The sequence below is a fragment of the Excalfactoria chinensis genome, chromosome 3 (genome assembly GCF_039878825.1).
Source record: "Excalfactoria chinensis isolate bCotChi1 chromosome 3, bCotChi1.hap2, whole genome shotgun sequence".
Classification (NCBI taxonomy): Eukaryota; Metazoa; Chordata; class Aves; order Galliformes; family Phasianidae; genus Excalfactoria; species Excalfactoria chinensis.
Window position 1 is genome coordinate 13893926 of NC_092827.1, and position 23646 is coordinate 13917571.

Below are 23646 nucleotides of genomic sequence, written 5' to 3' on the forward strand. Positions count from 1 at the left end.
TGTCTGCACAGTTCTCACCTCACACAAAGAACGACACTGTGGAAGCAACACAGAAGCAGCCAAAGTGATTTTAAAAGTAGTTTTATTTTTCCAGACGTTTGACTGGTTAACAAGAGTAAAATTTATTAATCATGCTCTAATTATAAATCACCGCATTCAGGACATTGAAAATAAGAGTTGATTTTCGGTTATACAATATATACAGTTGCTCTGCAACTAAACAAAATAAAAACCACTGAATTGAATATTATACATCTCATAGCATTCTAAGCTGCATTTTTAAGTGTCCTTTGCTTCTTTTTAAACAGTTAACACAGCAACCTAATAGTCTATTAACAGGTTGTTTTTTTTTCAATCATTACTTTGATCGGATTTGAAAAGGTCTATGAAATATGCCAAGATTCTGGCCGTAAAATTCTAAGTTTTATATTATAAATAGATATCTACAGGCTCTAGGATTTCTTCTTCCTCTGCCAGAGGAAAAGCAAACTTTGAGAAGTGTTGAAAATCTAGGGGTAAATTTTGCTTAGCTGCTCTGAATTGGTCCTCGACACTTTAACAGTCTGCACTGTCAGTGCTATTACAGTGTAGTCTAAAGGCTTTCCAAGTGAATAATGAACAGGACTGTGACCAATTTTAAAGTGTGTTCCTCTTCTAGCAGAGCCCAAGGAAAATTTGCATCATTGTTTAAACTTTACGAGTTGTACACTATAAGATTCTGTGTTAAAAATACTGTACAATAGGAGATCTGTGCAAAATAATATGCCCATTTACTCTCTAGACTCTATCAGGGATAGAAACATACAAAATAGTGTTGCAAACTGAGATTCAGTAAGTGAATAGAACTGTAGTGCTAAACTATTACTCTATCATTTCACTGGGAACTTTGAAAATACGGACTAATTTGCTTCAACTTGCAACAAAAATATCTTGAAACATTCCAGTTTGTTCCCCATTTAAACTGCAGCAACAGCATCAAGAAAATGGAAGTTCTGTGTATACTCGGCTGTACCCACACGTTTGAGAGGCTATTGACCAACTGTACCATTCAGGAAAAGCAATAGAAGGTAAGATCAGTGTTGCTCTCCCAGCACTTTGTGATATGTGATTCTTCTCCAGATAAGGACACGCAGCGGCTTATTTTCCATTCGGTTACATGTGAAATGGCTGAATTTAAACACCACTTATCAGAAATTTGAACTTCTCCTGATAAACGTAGAGAGAAGATTCACAAAACGTGACCACAGCCACCGTGGCGTACAGTAACGCACACCAGTTGTTTCTGTAGCATCAAAGCAACCACTGGTCCAATCCCAGAATATGCCAACACCAAAATGACACCCAGTTTGTTTTGGTGCTTTACCACCAACCAACGGCATTATCAATAGCCTAGCCTTTGTTCACAAATGAGTTAAACAAATGTAACAACAGTGTAGCTACCATATACGTGGGTATATTATATAAATACAGAGTGAGTTAGCAAACTATTGCTGTTTGCAAGGTAGTGGCACACAGATTTTTATCAAATAGAACGTAACAAACTGCACTCGTGAGGTGTCCGAGACCTTCTGAACCAAGGGCAGTTCTCTAAGTCTTCCACCAAATCCGTTCTGTGTGAGCACGTTAAGAAACTCAAAACAAACAAACAAACAAAAAGCATAACCACTATAATGATACAAGTGTAAGAAATGTTCTGCAATCCATCATCATGGTTAAGTACATTTCAGGAAGTGCAGTTTTCATTATCCTTGAGTTAATGCAGTAACTCAGTAATATTGCCACAGTTTAGTTAACCAGCAGTAGTCACATTAAATGACCAAAATGGATGTAACATACACAAAGAACATTCGAAAAACAAATTCCACACGCGTGCAGCCTAGAAAAATAAAGTCTCAAGCTCACAAAATCAGACCTAGGAAGTTCAACGACTAACACAGATTTCAGATAACTTTAAGCAAATATCTACATCCATTCCGAAAGAAAGAAGTTTCTCCTGTGGTAAACTGAAATACTTTTTCACTTTTACCTGGCCGAAGACACCATCCCGGATGACAGCCACTATGGCAAAATGCTGAACGAGCTCACTTTAGAACTATGCAGCAGCTGGCATGTTTTGGTTCCAAGTACTTCAAACAGTACTGAGAACTGGATAAATTCACTGCCCTGTTACAAATGCACACAATTTCCTTGACTGGGGAAGCAACACTGAAGCGTGGTATTGTCAGGTTAAAAAGGGAGAATAAAATTACAGTGAGTGGTTTTAAAAAGAACATTCTTTATGTTGCGATGTTCACATACTTACATGGATTTTGATTGTTAAAGCTTTTCAGTTCACCTTAAAAAAATACAGGAAGAGGTTTTTTTGTGTGTTTTTTTTTTGTTTTTTTTTTTTGTTTGTTTGTTTTTTTTAAGTGTAAACTGATCATGAGAAGTTTTCACATAGAAAAAAGTTCTAAAAGTCCCAAAATCAGAACAATGGTAATAAAAAAGTAAGCTACAGTACCTAGGACTTGGGCAGTGTTCTGGCAAGGTGTCTGCAGATAGGTAGATGAAATGAAATAGAGCAAAACTTATCTCTGTGACCGCTGGTAATGAGAAATGTCTCCACTTATCAGTAGCAATTTAGTCAACAATAAAGTGCACAAATGATACAGGGAAAGCTCCTTTCCGACTTGGATCTCCATCAATATGACCAATCTGCAAGAGGTCAGACATTTTTCAAGTTAATCTCAAAAAGGAATCACAATATCACCAAAACGAGCACCAGTCACTTTCCTGACTAAAGTATGACAAGTCTGTTTGTCTTTTTTTCTCCTTTTGCCAAAGACGAAGAAACATCGTAAGAAAACTCAGACCAACAGGATGCATTTGTTATTCAGCTACAAAGTTGTTTGTTGTTGTTGTTGTTTTCAAATTCTGTTTTATTCATCTTATTGAAAGCAACACCCCATAATGCAGTACCTCTATGGCACCGTTTCTGTTCATTCTGGAATGCCTGGCAGCTCAGCCTCTGTTTGTTTGCTTCTGCTTTCTCCTCTTAACAGTGAGTGAAAAGAATGAATCAAGCTTCAATTAACCCCAAGGTTTTACAGGAATCTATATGTACTCATACAGCATTACTGCCAGTTTAGATGCAATATGGAACTGTACTCTTTGCTAGCTAACAATCAGACTAAGGCAAGTGTTTTCACAGCAATTTTCCAAGACTTCTTCAGCTGATGCAGCTTTGGAGTGCAAATAGTTGAGATGGTTTCCCAGCACACACAATAGACCACTCCTCAATTTCAGTCAGCTAAAGAACCAAGGCAATAAAAAGCCGTCTCCTGAGGACCACCTCAGGGCATCTTCAAGGAAGATAAAATAGTTGTAGATTCTTAAATTGCTGACACCCACCCAAGAATTTCCTTAGTTACACGTACTGGGTACCCTACTAATCAAACTTCTTTTTTCCTGAATGAAAAGCTAAAGATTTATCCGAAGCTTGATTTCTGAATGGAAGAAACACCTGGAATATGGCTTTCAAGAGATGAAACTTCTGTTATTTGGAAACCCAACAGGAATCTCTTGAATTCAGAATCAATCACAGAATCACACACAGAATGACCCAGGTTGGAAGGGACCTCAAGGATCATGAAGCTCCAACCCCCCTGTGTGGCAGGGCCACCAAACTTCCATGTTTACTAGATCAGGTTGCCCAGGGTCCCATCCAACCTGGCCTTGAACACCTCCAGGGATGGGGCATCCACAACCTCCCTGGGCAGCCTGTTCCAGGACCTCACCACTCTCCTAGTAAAGAACTTCGCCCTAACGTCCAGCCTAAGTCAACCTCTACACTCCATGTATTTCCTTTAAAGTATGCTGGCAGGAAATACAAAATACTCACCCACCACTCCTGATCTTCTTCGCCATCAACTACAATGATATCTCCTTCTGAAAAAGTTAGCTCATCTGGGTTATCAGCTACACAGTTGTAAATTGCTTTCACTCTTTTGGGTTTAGTTTTTGACTGAAATGTAAAAATAAATAAATGTAAATAAAAAGCGTGGAGGAATCAAAGCAGACAGAATTGATCAAAAGAGTGCAGCAGAAATGGTACTGTTATTTTTCATAGGTTAGAGTTCAGCTACATCTTCTACTCTGGATGCTCATGGTTCAGTCTGAAATTGGCAGCATTCAAAGCTTTTCAGAACTTCTACATCATCAGTGTGGGTCGGCTTTCCCTTTGTAATCTTCCATTCTGGCTCACCCAAGCCAGCCTTCAGAGCTCAAAATCACTGCAGCAAGCAGGACTTTACTCCAAATACGTGATGGTCAATCAAGTGCTATGCTGTGAGTGCAACAGCATTAACAGAAAGAGACCTGAGTCACCTACCAATATGCCCCTGCACCTTGGCACACAGCAACACCCCTTTTTAATTTACTAAACTCTTTTAATCTATAAATTTTCTAAAATATATTCAGGCTCTTATTAGTGCTGAAGGCTGCAAGACACAGGAGTGGTTTTCCAATAGGAAAGTTCACACTACTGTTTATTAGAGAGTTTCAGTACTTCAGTATTGCAATGGGATTCCAATCCTAGTCATGTTTTGTTTGAAACCACGTTGAAATTGTTTTGCCTTAGCATCACAGTATCCACCTCCCTAATCTCAGGTCTCTGTGCAACTTGGCTTGTTCCTATCCTGCACTATCTACAGCTGCTGAATTTGCTTTCAGTTCCTCTTGCAGATGAACACTAAAGCTATGTTCATAGTGATCTCCATGCAAGGAGTGGGGAGGTACAGGATCAGGTGGCACAGCATAAGCTTTCTACCATGAATCTACCCTTTCCTCCAGTTTCTCCTGCCTCAGTCACCAAGTCTTTTCTTTCTACCTTAAAATGTCACAGCCATTCAGGTCAACAGAGAGCTGTTAATGCAGTGTATGTTAGGGACAGAGGCTCCAGATGGGACAAGGAAAATCAAGTCTCACCACCATCCTGGAATGCCCCAGAAACTTGTCCCAGTCTCTGCTTAGCTCAGCCATGGAACAGGAAGCGTGGGAGAAAAGACTTCATCCACAAGCATCCACTCACTTTATGGTACAAACCATGTCCTGTCCAGATGAGACACATCCTTAGGCTCTGTTTGTGGGCATACCCCAGGGAGATGCAGCCCTGCACTGCATCACAGTGATTTTGCTCCACCTCAGCCAAGTCACAGTTTGAACCACAACCAACTTTGTCAAGGGGGAAGAGCTTCGCATCAGTACAACAGTGACATAATTACTAACTTCAAAGGGTTGTATTTCCAAGCATTTCTTATTCTTTGAATGTCAAAGGAATTAAAATAAATTCCCATTCCCAGGAGACTAACATCTTTCAGGAGAATATTCCAAATGTCTACAACGTTTTCAAGAATCTCAAGTATACATAGAAAAAAATGCTGCATCAGGAACTTTCTAAATGAAAAACAGGCTATTGGGCAAATGCATTATATAGGAGACAAGCCACTGGCTGCATGCATATGTATAACTAGACCTTTTTTTTCTTTACTCAAGGAGAACTTCTGCAGTCATTTCCTAAATCTCAGCTGGCTTCTGTATTTTCTGGCAGACATAGCAAAAAATACTGGAGTATAAGGCTAAAGGGAGCAATTTAGTCAAGTGCTTTAGCTAGACTGATCTAGCTAAAGCTCCTTAGCTGAGGGGGCTCTTGACTAAATCTCAGCTAAGATGCTTTTGCTAGATTGATTTAGCTAAAGCACCTTAACTAGCATACACCCTGAGCCAGGTTTCCCTTACTTCTTTGTCTTAGGACAGAAGAGAAATATGCAGCTGAGTTTTTCAGTCGCAAAAAATTCAGCCTACTGATGCCCCGGAGTTATTTGGAGTCAGACATGTTCCTCATTACATGCATCTAATATTATCCATTGAGTAGAGACAGACTGTTTCTAAAAACCAACCAGGACAGCCCTTTCACACAGAAGTAAACAGTTTGTCCTATGAAACAGAAAAGGAGAGAACAAGATACAGAACTACTATGACCTTAATCTATACAGAAAGCCAGGTAGGGAGCTGTTTCAGAATTATCAGCTGGGCTGAACAGATGCATCCAGTGCTCACACCTGAATCCCAAAACACACAAAAGAAATTGGGATCAGGGTTCAACTGCTTTACAGAAATGGCAATTCCCTTAGTGCATATAAGCAAAAGGGATAGCTACTCTACTTCTCACTAACCAGACCATTAAATTGTGGTCTAAACCATGAAAGTTATTTTGATGCAAGACAGATGGTAACTTGGTTAACCAAGAGTGGGAGAGGCAAGAAATCAGAAGATTTTACAATACCAACTAATGCAAGATGAACTCCAGATGTCTCTGCGGCTTTTCTCATATTATCTGATGACAAAAGCTAATAGGAGTTCTAGGAGCACCAAACAAATGTGCAAGACTATGCACATGAACACACTGAAGTCTGTCCTGGAGAGTGACTATTTCAATAGACATGGTTAAGGAAAAACGAATGGAGTGACAGAGGACCGAAGAAAGAAAGATATTTTATTATATCCCCTTAATAACACAGTTCTGGAGACAGAAACAGCACATCTCCCACCTCTCAGTCTATTATTTACCCATTAAACCATGTTGCTATACAGAATCTGAAGTATAAAACAGCCCAGGCCTTGTCACGAAGAGCACCTCAAGAGCATGGGATCTCTGTCCTGCCATTTGCCTATACTCAGCATGACAAAGAGTTGTAAAGATAGCCAATTCATCAGAGATCCAATTTCTCTTCTTTTGAGCTTGGCTCTGACCAGTCTAGTCTGAAGTCATTTAATGTACCTAGATAAACAATTATATCTATTTCCATTATAAAAGAAAGCAAAAAACCGCCCTTACCACTTTACTGAAGTTTAAGAATCAAGTTATAAATGACTTACAAATGACCTACTGTAACTTGTCAAGCTCATTTACCCTCAATAACCCATAAATTCTACACGTGGTGTGGATCACATTCAGACATAACCAACGAATCCAAGCTCTGTCTTTGGTTTGCTCTTGTTTTCTGCTGGCATTCTTTTTAATTAAAGACCACTTGCCATCACTTAGGAAATGCAAGAGAAGCAAGGTTTTCATGAGTATCTACCAGAAGTCACACACTGAACAGAGGATTTGTATTTTTCATGGTTCACACACTTACTTTCTAGCAGGACAGATTATTAATCTCAGGAGTGTGTTTGATAGTGTGTGGAAAATTTAACGAAGTCCAAATCCAGACTGTCTACTTACTATTTGGGATTTCCTTGGCATTGGTGCTGGTGGCTGGATCTGTGCCAAAGTATTTGCTGTAGAACCAGTCTGTGTTACTGGAATGTCACATACAGAAGAGGATTCTCCTGCTGATAAGGCAAGTAAAACAATCAAATTCTAATATCGCAGATATGTTACAAAAGAAAAAAGCCTATGACACAGATGAGACCAGAACGAGTTTTCTTATTTCTCCACACATTCATTACAAACTGCACGCTTCTAGAACTTTCCTTGCTTAATCAAGGCCATCTTTGTCAAGATGCTACACCCTTCACAGGAGAGTTCTAACAAAGATGGCAGATAACGATCAGCAAGTTCTTGCTGTGTTCATATCACAGTAACAACCAATAAACAGAAAACACAGAGACAAAAAGGATATTGGGCGGGAAAAATTCCACTAAAATCACCACAGAATCCATGCAAACCTTCAATATTTTATTGCAGTGCCCTAAAACAGTAGCTAAAATATTGCTCAATTCATGGAGAAACGCTTTAAGCACGGAGGCCTACACAATCAAGAAAATAAACAAGAATGCTGGTACTGACTGTGTAAATGCACAAAGTAAATGAAATAACTGGCCCCATTACACTAAATGCAGCAAAATAAATCTCTAACCCATAATTACCAGTTTGTTGTAGAGCTCCAAGTCCCCTGGACTGTCCCTTGTTACTTAAGCCGGACGACTTCTCAGAGCTGTTCAAGAAAGTAAGAAATCCTTACATTTAAGAAACAACCAGGAACACCAACCACAAGAATCCAAGCATTTTTTCATATTATAAAGTTCTTGTGACATCATCAGTATATTTTGGTGACTGATATTTTAATTTTAAAATATTACTTTTCTTCCTTATTTTTGAGTAAGCCGATGATTAGTTGCACTTCAGCTACAAATGTAAGGTAGAGGAATAATTCTAGGTTCAATTTCTGCAGTTTGTATAGAGCAGATTTTCTTAAGTTCTGAAGTTCATACCATTGCTTTTTAATATTCTTCGGTGCAATTCATTAACAATATATATAATTATACATTGTCTGTACATTACAGCAAACTTCAAGCTGCTTCTCCCTTTTACTTTTGTTATGTTACTTGAATGTTATATACAATCAGAGGGCAACAAATGAAGGTCAAAGGTCATTTATCTCTCATCAGAAAGCATCACCCCTACATATGATCTCACATAGATGAATATATATACATGCTCCTATAACTATCTAGGTTTGTACAGGCTACATTCTGCCAAATTTTTAGTGGCAGAGAATCAAACAAATTCCTAGAAAATCTGGTAACATATTCCACTATGCTTCCTTTAGGAAAGCTTTCCCTAGTGTCTAAATTATTCTTGCTACGATTTAAACCACAATATTATTTTTAGAGCCCCCTTGAAATGTAAAAGGGAATGACATCATCCAACGCTTTGTATATATTTCAAGACTTGTATCTGTGCTACAACCTCTCTTAAAAGATGAGAGACTCTCATTTCTTCCAAACTTTTATCATAATAGGCTGTATTTTCTAGATGTCTCTTTATCTTACTGATCTCCCCTGGTTTCAGCTTCAGTACTTTGAGTATTTATTTTACTTCAACACCTAATACTGAATTGAGTACTTCAGATGAGGGTTACTGACGTTAAGACAATTGGAAGGATTAATTCCTAAGTCTTCTGACTAACTTTTATTTATGACTCATTATGTCTTTGCAGATTCTTCCCCTGAGGGATTTTTGTTTAACCATACTTTGCTGTTCTCCACAGTCTGTTTCTGTAGCTGATCACTCCTCAGTACCAAGTGTTGCTTACTAAGTAACATCCTTCCTGTCCCTAGACTACTACCATTTTTCAAGGCTCCTCTCAAAGTAATCCCATTCACCAGGACATGGGTCCCTTCTAACTTTGTTTCCTGCAAATCTGGATATTTTCTGCTTCCACCATGAATGAAAATACTGAATGGAACTGAACAAAGAACAAGCATGTGAACAACAAATGACATCATCAGACATAATATCCTCTTATCTCTTCTTTGCTATAAGAAAACTAGAAATTGATTATTCTTTGTGGCTTCTTACTTCCACCAAGGACAAGCATTCTGTAGCTATTATGCAAGTCACCCGATATCAAATCACTAGTCTACCCTGTTTTTACCGTGGGAATCCTTGTAATGTAACTCCCTTAGTATCTGTCTTCTGTTCATTCACATACACATCACTGGCAAAGGTGTGTGTACCTTTTAGAAGACTTTCATGCTACACGCCACATAATTGAAAAGTTAATAATAATCATGAAATATATGCATTAAATACTAAAATGGCAACAATTACCCAGGAATAGGCTTTCTTTGAGAAACTCTACTAGGAGGTTGTGGGGGCAGTGGTGGTGGGGTTGGCTTAGTTTGTGGAGGAGCTGGTTGCTGCTTAGATTGCTGGTTCAGAGCTTCCATAATGCTGGCTGTCTTTGCCACTGGAGGCGGTGGTGCAGGAGAAAGCACATCTATAGAAAGAAGTTAGACAGTGAAAAGCAATTAGACTTCTATTTACCATTTTGTCTCTTGGATTCTCATCCATAGGTTTTCCTGTTACAGGATTTATCTCTAACACAGAAAAATACTTTACTACTTGTAATCAACAATTTAAACATACAGAAATCCTTCCATTGGAAGAAAGACCTCTCTGCAACGTGGCTTACCTTTAGTTTCACCTACTCAAGACCAGAGAGCTCACAAGTACTTCCATTCAACAAAGCATTGAAGTATAAACAGAAAGTTCTTGTTTCTTAACAAAGTCATTCTGATCTAGTATTTTCAAGAATATGATTATATTTAACTGAATTCTGTTTGCTCAATCAAGACCTTCGGTTTTTGTTTTATGGAAAAATAGCTGAGTGAATATCTGAGAAATTATGTTCAGAGGAGCTTCTTTTAAAATCCTGTTAAGACAACATTTAGTTAAAGAAACTTCACATTAGGTTTAGTAAGCAATTAAAATTTCTACTGAATTCTTGAAACCACCACAACAACAGCTGGCGATGCACCAAAACGTCTCTTTGCATTCCTACATTCTGCAAGAATTAAGCACAGTGGCGGAGAGGTGGAAGTCTGGAGCCCAAGGCTTACATGAAACACTTATCTTTACAAGTCACCAACGAGAAATGCATCATTAAAGCTACGCATACAAATGGAAAGTTCTTTAGCTCTAATAGTAAGGTACTGTTGACCCTGCAATACACCGTACAATCCTCACTGGAACATCAGAGAAGACAGCTCATACGAAGTCACTGGATGGGAACGATAGGCCAAAGCTACAGTCACCAAAAGAGGAAGCATGAGTTGTGAAAAATGGAAAAATAAGCCAACTATGATTAGATACAGCAGAAGGGAAAACAGGGGAAAGTGGAAACATACTTGTAGATGTTACACGCAATGGCGGCACAGGGGGATGAATAGCTGGTGGATCAGATGAAGATCTCTGCCTGCTTATACTTTCCACTCCTAAAGAATTTGTCTTCCACATTGTATTAGATGAAGAAATTGTCTGAATACCACTGCCAAGAACTGAAGGCTGAACTAAAAAGAGAGGAAAATACTGCGTTATTATTTTTGCTCACCCTAAGCACGAAGCGTTAGTATTGACACTTGTGCTTTTAAAAGTAGTGCAGCTGTACACTGTGTTCACCAAATTAGAACTGCTGCCATCCTGCAGGAATACCAGAGCAGAAATCAGAATCTGCTCTAAAAAAATACATGCAAGTTTCTGCCTGAAGTCTTACTAACTCTTTACCCCAAAATTTATTTCTGGGCATTACTTTAAAGTAGACCAACACCTGAAAAGCAGAAATTTTTTAACAAGAAGAGAGAAGACACGTCTCGCTACCTTCTTTATTCTGTGGCTAATGGCTGTAATCACCTCAGGTACACCAAACAAAAAGGACCTCGTTCTTAATATTAGCAGATTTTGCTGACTCAGAATGAAACATCAGTTTTGATTTAGAATTGACATGAAACTGAATTTGACATAAACAAGAAGCTAGAACAGCTATGCATGAAAACAGAATTGGTTACACAGTTCTGCTTTTTCAGAGCCTCCTAAATGATTCCACACCAAAGAGCTGCCTCCCCATTCGTAAAACGCACACTACTGGTTTTCATCATAAGGCCAATTGCATTTTTCATGCCATTTTTTTCCCTTCGCAGAGCATGAACATCATATTAAGAAAAAACGAAACAGAGTAAGGCATGAATAAATATCAGGTTGCAAGGAAAAGCATAAAAGGCTCAGAAGACTTGAAGAACAGCTTAAAGCTAAGAGGATAAAGGAGTAATAACAATACATCATAAGCATAACAACAGTATCAGCTACTGACATGAAGCTAAGACTGGCGATACTATCATTGCTTTTAACCAAGAATATAAAATAATAGGCTAATGCACTGCTAGAGTAAAGTACATGAGTTAATAGTCTCTCTGAGCCAGGCAGCATGCTTTCTTGGCATGAGTTGCACTATACTGGTGCCAACAAGTCTGGGGCTGGGAATGCAATTAAAATGACCCTATTTCAAGTGTCATTTAATCAAGGGCAAACACTGGGTAAAACCGTATGGTTTGCCATGGGTAAAATAATATCAAAGGGTAAAAGAGTCTTTTTAACTATCCAATTATATTAACTAATTTAGGGATAGTATCTAACAGTTAAACGGACCATGCAAACTCCCTCACAGCCAAAAGACAACACTGGGGAGATTTTCCTGTTTGGTGGGAGGCGCGTTCCTTTTCCTTCTCATCAAGTAAAAAACAACTTGATATTAAGCTTAGACTTCATGCAAAAATATCAGGTGAAAGGAATTCCACCTTGGACAAGAAACAAAGCTGTGTGCAAAGCTAAACTTCTTCCAGTTTCACACCGCTCTCTCAAAGTAGCACAGAACCACGCTGTGCTATTGTTCTCAGTCTTTTTTCTCACAAAACAATACATTTTAATCCGCTTTTTATGCTGCAGCCATTCCTGTGGAACAACTGAGTTTCCATATAACACAAATGTTCTATTTGCAATCTCAGCCATGATCACTGTCACATGAAGCCCTGTATTCTAACCTCTGTGCAGTGCTTTCCAAGGCAGATGTCACTCAGAAGCCTAGAACATTCTGCACTCCTAACGTTGTCTTATGGAATTTGAATCTATTAGAAAATAAAGTGTTTACAGTCACTTTCTGAAGTTTAACTTTCCATAAGTTTAGCATCGATGAGAGACTGTGGACAAATTTATCTACTCTTCTCCAATATCCAAACAGATTAAATATGAACATAAGAATGAGGCTTAGGTGTCAGCTTTAATGGCAGATTTTGCATCCTTTCTGAACTGAGATGAAGCCAGTACATTTCATGTATATTGTTCTGCTGATCATTTGAGTTTTCAGGCAACTAATAGTTCTATAATTTATCCAGATTTCCATACTGTGAATCTATACTTCGTTCCATTTTATTTTATCAACCTTGAAGCATTTATTAATTAAGAGAAGATTCTGTAATGTTAAAAATCTCTCATGTTTGGCATACATTCTCCTTTTCCTATGTATTCAAACAATTTCCTATAGCAGTCAAGTACTATGAAAATTGCACCTGTAAGTTTTCACTCTGCCAAAGATGGATTTTAAGCAAAATGTACTTGCCAAACTAGGTTGACTGTAGCCCTTCTTTTAATAAAAGGTTTGATTTTATTGAAGTTACTTGGTGTCCTTTTCTCACACACTAATGTGTACTTTCTTGCACTTAGACAGAAAATCGAACTCAGAACTGGTTGTGCAGACTCACTTCAAATATGCAAGGTGAAGATATCAATGAACTGTTCCAATACTTACCTGTGCAAAATAACTGTAAAAGAAAACTTGAAAATGAAAGAAAGAAATAGTCATGATCCCGGTCATCTAACATATTCTCCAGTGTTAGTACCTTTGCCAATATTCCTTGGAGGTAGAGGAGGTGCACTGCTTGTAACAGGTACTGTAGGCTGAACGGGAGGTGGACTGCCACTGAGTATTGCTCCGTACGTTTCATTCTGCAGTATACTTGGCATAAATCCCCTTTGCTTGTCCTTAGCAATGTTTGCTGCATCTCTTGCCAACGATGCTACATTAGGCTGAAGTTGATTTGATCCAAGCTGATAGAAGCTGACGGGCCTGTCCTCTCTTCGATTAGGACTGGGTTGCTTTAATACAACAACAGAAGTGCTTACTGATACTGCATTATTTGTACTCATTATACTAATTTCAAGATAGTAAAAATTGCTTGTAAAATGCATTTTCGTTGCTTCTAAATACATAATCTGGAATGTACTCTCCTCCCCTTTCAAGAACTCCGCATGTTAATTAAAAAAAAATTAATGTGAATTGCATTTCAAGAAGTTATTCTTTCATTTTCTCTTGTCGCATACTCCTATATGATCATTCTGCATTCTGTATATACACACAGAATGTCAGGGATTGGAAGGGACCTTGAAAGATCTATAAGAACTAAATTGCTACAGACAGTAATGAATACAGGTATTCAGAATAGATCAAATTTTCCTGCATAAAAATATCATGTAATATTTCTCAAAAACATAAAAACAACCGAAGAATCTGATCCCCATATGGAGTTCTGCAGTGTTAGATCCCAAACCAACGATACTCATCCCAAGGACAGAACTGCATCTGAGTATTCTACCTGTAGCTCAAGCTGTAACACATCAGTAGCCCAGACTTCTCATGAACTCTTTTTAGCTCACTAATAACACAGCACCAGCTATGGAAATTAACTGGCAGTGGGGATGGAATACCGCTCAACCTATGCACATTATCAAGTGAGCTCCAATTCGCTGTCCTTGAGATCTGCAGCAAGTCATCTGTTTGCCATGCATACAACATTAGTTTTTCTGTTTCAACAGCAAGCATGATAATCATTGTTATCAAATCATTAAAACAGCTTGAGTTAAAAATTCATATGGCTATTGCAGGAGTGGGTTGCAACATTCCACAGTTCAGAGAGCATAATTAAATATGACTTTAGAAACAGTGTCAGATAAACACTTAGCTGCACTGTATGAAATTAAAATAACTATTTAGAGTAAAAGCATTTAAGCAGAATAGACTTTCATCGACAATACTTTGAATAGGCAATCAAGTTTCCTCTGAACACATTCAGAGCCTTCTCTGGATAGATCATGTAAGATCATGCAGGCCTTTGGATGTGTTACAGCACAAGGTGATAACTCAAAATGATGTGAGTGCCATCCACCTGCACTAATCCCTGTCTTTACTCTGGCCTAGCAGTGCCACTCCTTGCTGGATGACTCCTCACCTTCCCTGATATCTCCACTGCCCTGTTTCTGATATTCACTTCAACCCACACTTGCTTCTGCTTTCTAAACCATTAGATTCATTTTTTTGCCTTGCTGACTTAGCTTTCGCTGTTATACCAAACTGAAACAGCTTGATGCAGGGTTAAATATGTGCTAGATTGGAGGCAAACAATGAGGCTGGATCAGGCAGTTGGGCATGGAACAGCAGCAGAAACCAGCTGGACTGTCTTTACCTTCTTTCAGATTAGGCTCTCTTTTATACAAAAATCATGGACTAAAAGAAGTGCCATTTCAGAAATTATCCTTGCTGACAAAGATGATAAAATTTATTTGAAAGAAAGAGAGAAGAGGTTAACTAATACACTGATATCCACAATTGGAACTCAGATCACACGTGATGCTAAGCAACTGCAATATGCACCAGTGCATGCAGTGTAGTAACAGACACTAGTGATTAATAGTCCTTAATCTCCTTTCAAAATTCCCCATAGATAAAGCCTACTAATAGTGGGCAGTGAAGAATCAGTTTCATTACAGTAGCCTCAGTGCTTAATAGTAAAAGGTAACTTTTATGTGAGGTGGAACTCAGTGACTGGCCAGAGAAAAAGCACAGGCACAGAAAGCAATCAGCAACAATAGAGGAAGTGAAGAAAAAAATGGATTGAAATTTATAAAAGCAATTTAGGAGGCTCAGTGTGTCCCAGAGCAGACACCCACTTGTAAAGTACTTCGGTTTTACTGCAGGAAAAAAAATTGCAACAGAAAGTTTAGAGCTGCTTTATCAAAAATGTCACTATTATTTCTATTACCATCTGAATGGTGACATGATATACAGGAGTACACAAATGTTTAGGTATACCAAAAGGACTGGATTTAACAGCCCACAGATTACAGATGCTTGCATAGACACCAAAATTCTCAAGAAAAATCTTAAGGGTGGGCTTGTGATGGCTTCTCTTCTTTGCTATCTCTGACTTCTTTGCTAAGTCAGCCGTCAGAGCTCACTATATAATATATAATATATATATCCCATAGGAAAAAGGATTCTTTTTTTAGCTACCTCCAACAGAAAAACAGTTGTGCTAACATCTAGAGAGCAGCAAATATTGCTCATCTCTATTGTATTTGCTCCTGTGTACTTCTTGCACCTTACAAACAAAGCAGGAAAGGCACAAGCAATAAGAACTCTGTGCACACACACACACACAGAACATCGCTCAATACTTCTACATAATACTTCAAATAGAGTACATTTCACAAGGCTGTATTTTGAAGCCTATGCAACATTCCGAATTATTTGGCAAGCCACCTCTCAAAGTTGCTCTGGTATCAAAATTTGCACCCTGTCTGTATGTTTATGTGCTTAAATACTTTTTAAAGTTCATCCTGAAACTGGAAAATGTTTTGTTGTTGTTGCTGTTATTGTTTTTCTTTTTTAATGGACTCAAGTTCCTATGGCATTGGAATACTTTGTAATACGAATACTTGTAATGTCACCATCCTTGGAGATTTTCAAAAGCCATCTGGTTACAATTCTGGGCAATAGCCTCTAGGTGACCCCACTTAGGAAGCGGGTTTGGACCAGAGTGTCTCTAGAGGCCCCTTCCAGCCTCAGCCATTCTGCACAATTCCGTGACCCAGTAGCACTACCCCTTTACATGAAGCTTCAGGTATGAAAACGGAGAAAAAAGGCATTTTCACAGGAAGATTCAGAATTAAGACACTGTCCTGCTACTGCTGAAAAAGCTCAATTTAATGCACAAGTTTAGTGCCACTAAAAACAAAACTATAGCCAACAGTGGAGGTGCTTCAGAAAATGAGGAGGGACTGTAAGGTATATCTCTTTGTAATGGCACTTTTCTTAGCATGTGACTTCTGCTTCAAGATCAGAAGACCTACATATTTCTAGCATATCAAAAAAAATAACAACTATGTTGAATGCATATCCACCCCTTTAAGAAGAAAACATGACCAATGACCCGACTGCAATTAGCCAGATGTGATTTTTTTTTCTAAACATTTTAAACAGAAGAAAATAGTAATTTAAAAAATTAACATTTAAGCTACTGCGTTAGACTACAGAATATCATTTTGCATTATCTCCACTCCCACAGTTTGAAGTCCTATTGAGATCATTATGAACAACTTACTTACACAGATACACGAACAGAAAATTAATAGTGTACTGATGCAAACCTGTAACTTTTCATCCACATCATCATCACTTTCATCAAGGTCTTCATGGAGTAATCGCCATTCATATTCTACGTGAACATGAGAGTTAAATCTCCCAGACAGTGCTTGAGTTAGCTGAGGAATAAAACATGACTGTTGACACTTACGGTATGTGCAGAACTTACTTTTAAAACACCACAACTGAAAATACACAAAAATACACATTGAAGGAAATCTGGCTCCCAAGTACAAATATCACTTTTGTTTTAAAAACAAAATTCACTAATTTGGAAAGTCAACACAATGGTTTAAGTTCAAACAATGAAGCTCTGACCAAGCACAGCACAAAGAGATCAAAAACAACCAGTCTTTGAATCACAGGCCCTCTCTCCAATTTTTGACAAGAAACACCACAACCAACGTGTTTCAACTTAGAAACTGCAAGTCAAAGACATTAACTGCAGTGGCAGATGGTTTGAAACTCTCACTGATCAAGGCGCCTTGACTCTATTGACCAATTTTCCATGCTTAACAGATGTAGTGATGGTAGCAAATTCCATTTCTATGGCCTTAACCCTTAAAAGGTATTTTATTGGTTCAATTTCAACAGGTTGTCTGACAACATATTTGTGTATGGGACGCCAATATCTCAATCATCTTCTGGCCCCAATAAGTAAAATATTTTCAAAGAATCTAAGAAAAACAATAATTTTCTTCTTATAAACATATAAATTTATTGTTTTTCCTAAGCAGAAAGCTACTCTGGATAACTTTTGTTGAATATTCAATTGTAAGTGGTTAAATATCCAGACATAATTCTGCTTATAAATCAACAAACATGAGGAAAGATGCCATACTTACCAATTCTTCACAGTGAGTATGTTTTAAGCGCTTAGCTATATCAAGTGGTGTCTCTCCTGATTCATTAGCTGCATTATATCAAGAAAAGAAAGATGACAGGAGTCATTATTACTGTCCCTTGCTAAAGACAAGATATACCTGCAAGTACTATACCAACATAATCTAGAATTCATCTCTTTCCTTTGTATGTAGGTCCAAGAAATAGCAGCCCAGTGAACATGATAAGCAGTAGGGAGTCTACGTGTCACATCTATGGAATGATGGCCATGAAAGGGCAAGATGTCAGTTGAAAGTCTCAGTGCTTAAGGAGATTTGTTTAAACACAAGTGTAATGCATACGTCAATTTAAACTTGAAATATACAACAAATATTGATTTTTTTCAAACAAAAGTTACCATTCTCAGAACTGTTAAAACAGCTGAGGAGAAAAATCATGTATTCCACCCTCACATTTTTCTTATTTGCAGCAGTGACAAATACTAAGTTGAGGTACACATTACCCTTTTACCTATTTCAATGGAAGCTTTCCCTCTCAGCAGCAATTTGAGGCACTCAACGTTGTCAGTCAGACAGCAGTAGTGCAGGGCTGTACTACCTTTACATGTCTGCTTGTCTAGATTGCCACTATTGGAGTATGAGAAAGAACAGGAAAGCTGATTAAAATCAGTTTCCTACACCGTATCAGTAAGTCTTTATCATTACAAGATTTTTAAATAATAAAGTTACATCTGCAAATATCAAAATTCATTTGAAGTATTACTTGACAGAAAATCAGCATCAGTAACATTGTAATATTTTCAACATACTCACCTGTTCTGCACTAAAAAGTCAACTATATGGAGGGATGTTCTATCAACTGATCTAACAGCGAGGTGAAGTGCTGTTTCATCTTGCTCCTAGGAATAACATAAGTGTATGGAACAGCATTACAAATCTGATCTCCATTAGAAAACAGAATCCTTTTTAATTTATAAGAGCATATTGCAATTCTTAATAACATTTTTCTCTAATAAAAATTGCCACACTTACATGACCATTGGCCAGTGGAATTTTTTCTGTGAGATCCACACCGTCAGCATACACTTGAACTAATCCAAGAATGTCTCTTGATTTGACAGCTTCACAAAGAGCATGCAGTTTAGCTGCATTGTCAGCATGCTTTTTTCTTGCATATTTTCTCTCAATATACTTGGCAGTAATATAATCTTTTCTTGCATTCCTGAAATTGAATATAGTTTACTGTCATATTTTTTTAGTTAGAACTTGCATAGATCCATGCAAGTCATTCAAAATAACATCTGAGAAAGCCTGTACTTCTCATTCTTCTGCTTAAAATATTCATCTAAGACATGGCATCTCATATTTCCAGGAAGAAATGGAACTACAGAAGATTAATTAAATAGCCAATATCAAAACAGACTGAAAGTTTTCCCCTCTGAATCAAAGCTTCATAAACCTGTTTTGTTAGCAGCAGTCTTCCAGGTTGATGTTTTCCTTGAATCTATGTTCACTGCAGTGACTATGATCTGTAAAGCAACTGTTCACCACAACTAGAGCAGACAGGGAGAATGTAGCAGAGTTTTCAGTTTCCCCTCCAAACTGAGGTGAAAACTACCACTTAGGGTACCTGAATCAGAATATGAATTACCACTTTAGCTGTTAGTACAGAACTAACAAATGACTATTTTTCTTCCCATCACAGTAAGTTTGAGACCTGGCATGACTCTCATAAGCATAACTCCTTATCAGCTCTTGGGATGCATATAATATTGCTCAGAAGGCATTAAACAATGCCCAAATTTATCATCAATAATATTACAATAGTGGGCAAAAGGAAAAAAAAAATATCGATGAACAACAGATTTCAAGCATTCTATGCTACTTATCTAGCATTCAGTGAGAGCAATTTTAATTACTACTATTTACTTTCTAAAATTATTGATAGAAGTAGTCAATATTATTTTAACTGTAGCGTTTTACCCTGGCTATGTCAGAATGGTGGAAGTCTGGATAACATAAAATCAGCGTTATTCAAAGTTGGCTCTTCTGGGTTTGTTTCTGCATTGTTTACCAGCTCTCCTATACAGCCAAGTTGGCAGCTGTCCTTGCTGTGTCTCTGCCATCACACAGTTGAGTGTTTTCAAGGAATTCAATTAAATGTTGTCTCTTTATTCCATACAGTTACAGACTGAAGTCATAGGCAGAGTCACTACAAAACAGGTGTTCAGTACCTGTCAGGTAAAATGCTCACTTTATTCTCATTTCTATTTTGTGTTTAAAAAGCACAAAACAGTTTTGGTTTAAATTCAGATCTTTGTGCCCTTGTGTGTCTTTAGAATTCTGTAATGGGTAATCTTCAGTTTGTTCCTGTTTCAAAATTCACGACTTTAGAGAGCTGGTAATAGAATTATATTATGGAAGTTACAAGCCCATAAAATTCAATAAAACGGAAAAGTAAAACATCTAGAAAAAAAAAATAAAAGTTTACTCCACTATTAGAAGTTTAAGATATCACACATCTTCCATAGTGTGCTGGCACAAACCATAGTGGGACAAGTCATTACAAACCCAAATAACCTGCCTTTTTTTCAGTAGCTCTTTACTTACATATCACTGCTTGGATTAGGTTTGACCATCTCATCAGCTGGCAGACAGCATTCCATAATTTCATTAAAACCAGCATTCCCAATATTCTTTGCGAGCTGGTAAAAAACAAAAACAAAACCAAACATCCACAATTCACATAAGGTATACATTCAATCACTGGTTATGCACATACTAGTGGGAGGACAAGGGAGAATGGGAGCCTGGACTTTTAGTTTCTCATTTCTATTTCTGCTACTATATCAGTGATCAAGAACCAATTATGGTAACTTATTGGACAACTGTTTTCAGCTGGGATTTAACAGACAAACAAACTGAAAGAGCAGCTGACAGTGGTGACCTCTCTGTGTACCAAAGCCAAATATATATCTTTTTTCCTTTGATGATTAATTACTCAGCATCTTTACAATTTTAACGAGCTAAGTATTTGCAGACTCTTTCAATTCTTAATCTCAGAGACATATATATATGTCAAACAGCTGTTTGAAGAGCAACCAAGAGTAAAAAGACTTGGAAATAAAAATACTAAGCCTTTATTAATTAGCATTCTAACATCAGGCAAAGTTTACAGAAAGACAACACATTCCATGAGGTTTCTCTAATCTTGGGAACTAAGCCTTCTTAAGGCTACCAGAGGTGATTTTCAAGATTGGAACAATATAGTAAGAGACAAAAACACACTTGGATTAGAAATATTTTTAGTACTACCTAAGTCAATAAAAGCAATTTAATTACCAAAAGTTCAGAGGTTCCAAGCACATCTAATGTAAGTGATTGCATTCTGGAATAGTGAACACCAAGTTCTCTATGGATTCCTGAGCATTCAATGCAAGTTAGAATTCCCAGATTTGTTGAAAGCCAGGTAGGATCTGAAACAAAAAGAACACACAGAATTAAAATTATGGGGAAGACTTCATTCTAGAAAATACAATACACAGTAATGACATTCTGGAACAAATAAGATCATCGTACATAAATTATCAGCTTCCAGCACTTATGCTTTTTCATTTTCTCTACTGGGAATCATAAACCAGGATTTTTTATGGAGCAAGCAGTGAAAACACATTTTTTACACTTTTGTGTTTGTAAAGAAAGCTGCTGAGATAGTCTAGCTGTCATTTTCCACACTGCTTCCAGTAATTACAATTCTTGAAACACCGTTCTTTTACAATACACCAATATAATCACAGAATCACAGAATCATAGGGGTTGGAAGGGACCTCCAGAGATCATCAAGTCCAACCCCCCCCTGCCAAAGCAGGTTCCCTACACCAGGTTGCACAGGTCAGCATCCAGGCGGGTCTTAAGTACCTCCAGAGAAGGAGACTCCACAACCCCCCTGGGTGTCCTTTTCCAGTGCTCCGTCACCCTCACCATAAAGAAGTTCTTGAGCATATCCATGTGGAACTTCCTATGCTGCAGTTTCTGGCCATTTCCCCTTGTGTTGTCTCCACACACTGCTGAAAAGAGTCTGGCCTCGCCACTTGGCCCCCCACACCTCAGATATTTATAGTGGCATTGCATTCTCAAACAGGTCACTTTAGGTGCAATGGAAACTAAAATAACAATACCATGAGTTTTTCTCTTTTTTTCAAGTAGGTTTTAGACTATGTGAAGCAGCAGTGATGAAGAAGCATACATACATTACATTACATTGTCACACAACTATTTCAAAGACAGTAAGATTCACTGTTCATTACCCTTCATTGCCCTTTTTCCTGCTATTTTGCACTCTTGCTAAAACATCCTATTATTTTCCAGTTGAGGAAATAATTTCTGGAGAATTAGGCTGCTTGAAATTAATTTCTTTGGTAACGGTGTGATAGCAGATATTTAGAATCATCTTTAAAGACAGCGGAATTGGCTCTTCTCACAATTCTACACATTATCTATTGCAGAAGTTACTGATCTATAAAAATGCAGTCTGGTTCAGAACTGATGTTTTCAGATAAAGCGTCAGATCAAAAAGCCTAAGTCCTGCAGTGCCTCTCTAACATAAAATAGCACAGCAAACAGCAGGAATTTAACAAGCAGAAGAGCAGAAAATCATAGATCAAAAGTGAATGCTGCAAACCGCAGTCAGCAAATGCATTCTCTTCCAAATAAATACAGTCTTAGACCAATCTCCTGGCTCACTTTCAAACAGAATAAGGGGAATCATGGTATATTAGGAGAACGATTCAAGTATCTTTCTGCTCTCCAGATTTGCCCGTTTACTTTATGTAAGGTGTGAGCTAATAAAGTAAGTTCAATTGATTTATATAAGCAATGGGTACAATTAACAAAACGCATCGCATAAAGACTACCTTTCCAGTAGTTATTTCCTCCCACTTAAAATATGCATATAACAAATCTATCTTACTAACACAGTATAATTAAATTATTAGCATATTCTACTCCATGTGTAATCTTTGCGAGATAAGCAGTAGAAGTGAAAGTGTCAAACATCACTCTCATGATACACAGCAGTTTTACGAATTAGAAATATGCTTAACTGAATCACCTTGTGCTCCACAGTCACAACACACATCATTTCCAGTCATCCTTTGGACTTCTGATATAATTTCTTTTGTCAGTTCCTGGACAATATTATTTTCTCCCGTGTTATCATCTCCTTTGAATGCGTTATTTAAAGCTTCCTCTTTGCTGTTTTGTAGAACAGATGTCCATCTAAAATGGCAGGAATATTTTGCTATTAAATCTTTCAGTACCTCTGAAGTTCAAGGTAATGTCTCGGCTGGACACAAATATCAGAGCTAAAATTAGAGAAGTAACTCACATTTGACATTCCTGTTCATCTTCTGCTTGGAAGTGGTATGTCCTGTCATCTGCGTAACAAATATTTCACATACTGGTTACAAAACTGTTTTTGCAGAAAACTCAGAAAAATCTATAATTAATTATGCTTGTCTCTCTTGTCTCATCCCTGGAATGCTGACAGGCAAAGAGTCTATTCATCGCATTTCACTCACACTGGGTACAGTACAGTTAGCTCATCTATGTTTACACATGATGATTTGCTCCTCTTTAAACAGAAACCTGTCTTCAGTTCTTTTCCTACACAAGCAACTGGGGAATGTTTCCATATTCTAGATATATCCTCAGTAATCTTAAGTCTGAAGTTCTGTTGGGTGCAAGGGGGAGTGTGCCTAGAATACAGACTCCATATTTGAGTTCATCAATGTACCTAAGAAAGATTTCAACATTCCAAATAGTCAACACGAACAAACCAAACTTGTCAGAAACAAAGACAGAATTCAGGATAAAAGATACAATCAAGATAAGACCTAAGCTTTTTCAATTCAATAAAACAAAAAGTTCTATTTACTACTACTTTATAGTCCTAAGCACTGGTATCACACTGTAAAATTAAATAAAAATGCATGATACGTTTTAAG

At 37.6% G+C, this 23646-nt stretch overlaps 1 protein-coding gene across 2 annotated transcripts in view; it reads right to left on the reverse strand.

The window, feature by feature from the left end:
* Positions 1–66: 66 nt before the first annotated feature.
* ASAP2 (ArfGAP with SH3 domain, ankyrin repeat and PH domain 2) overlaps positions 67–23646 on the reverse strand; it is an 87129-nt gene continuing 63549 nt past the window's right edge. The window contains exons 13-28 of one of the 2 annotated variants that reach the window (XM_072331725.1): positions 23028–23076; positions 22752–22918; positions 20984–21117; positions 20252–20346; positions 18674–18863; positions 18455–18540; positions 18153–18268; positions 17645–17712; positions 16805–16918; positions 13222–13477; positions 10681–10842; positions 9602–9770; positions 7915–7982; positions 7268–7377; positions 3884–4006; positions 67–2697 (exon numbers count right to left, since the gene is read on the reverse strand). In XM_072331725.1, the coding sequence (XP_072187826.1) occupies positions 2623–2697; positions 3884–4006; positions 7268–7377; positions 7915–7982; positions 9602–9770; positions 10681–10842; positions 13222–13477; positions 16805–16918; positions 17645–17712; positions 18153–18268; positions 18455–18540; positions 18674–18863; positions 20252–20346; positions 20984–21117; positions 22752–22918; positions 23028–23076 (1982 nt within the window). In that variant the 3' untranslated portion in view covers positions 67–2622. The remainder of the gene's footprint in view (positions 2698–3883; positions 4007–7267; positions 7378–7914; positions 7983–9601; positions 9771–10680; positions 10843–13221; positions 13478–16804; positions 16919–17644; positions 17713–18152; positions 18269–18454; positions 18541–18673; positions 18864–20251; positions 20347–20983; positions 21118–22751; positions 22919–23027; positions 23077–23646) is intronic. The other variant, XM_072331726.1, reaches the window with a different exon arrangement.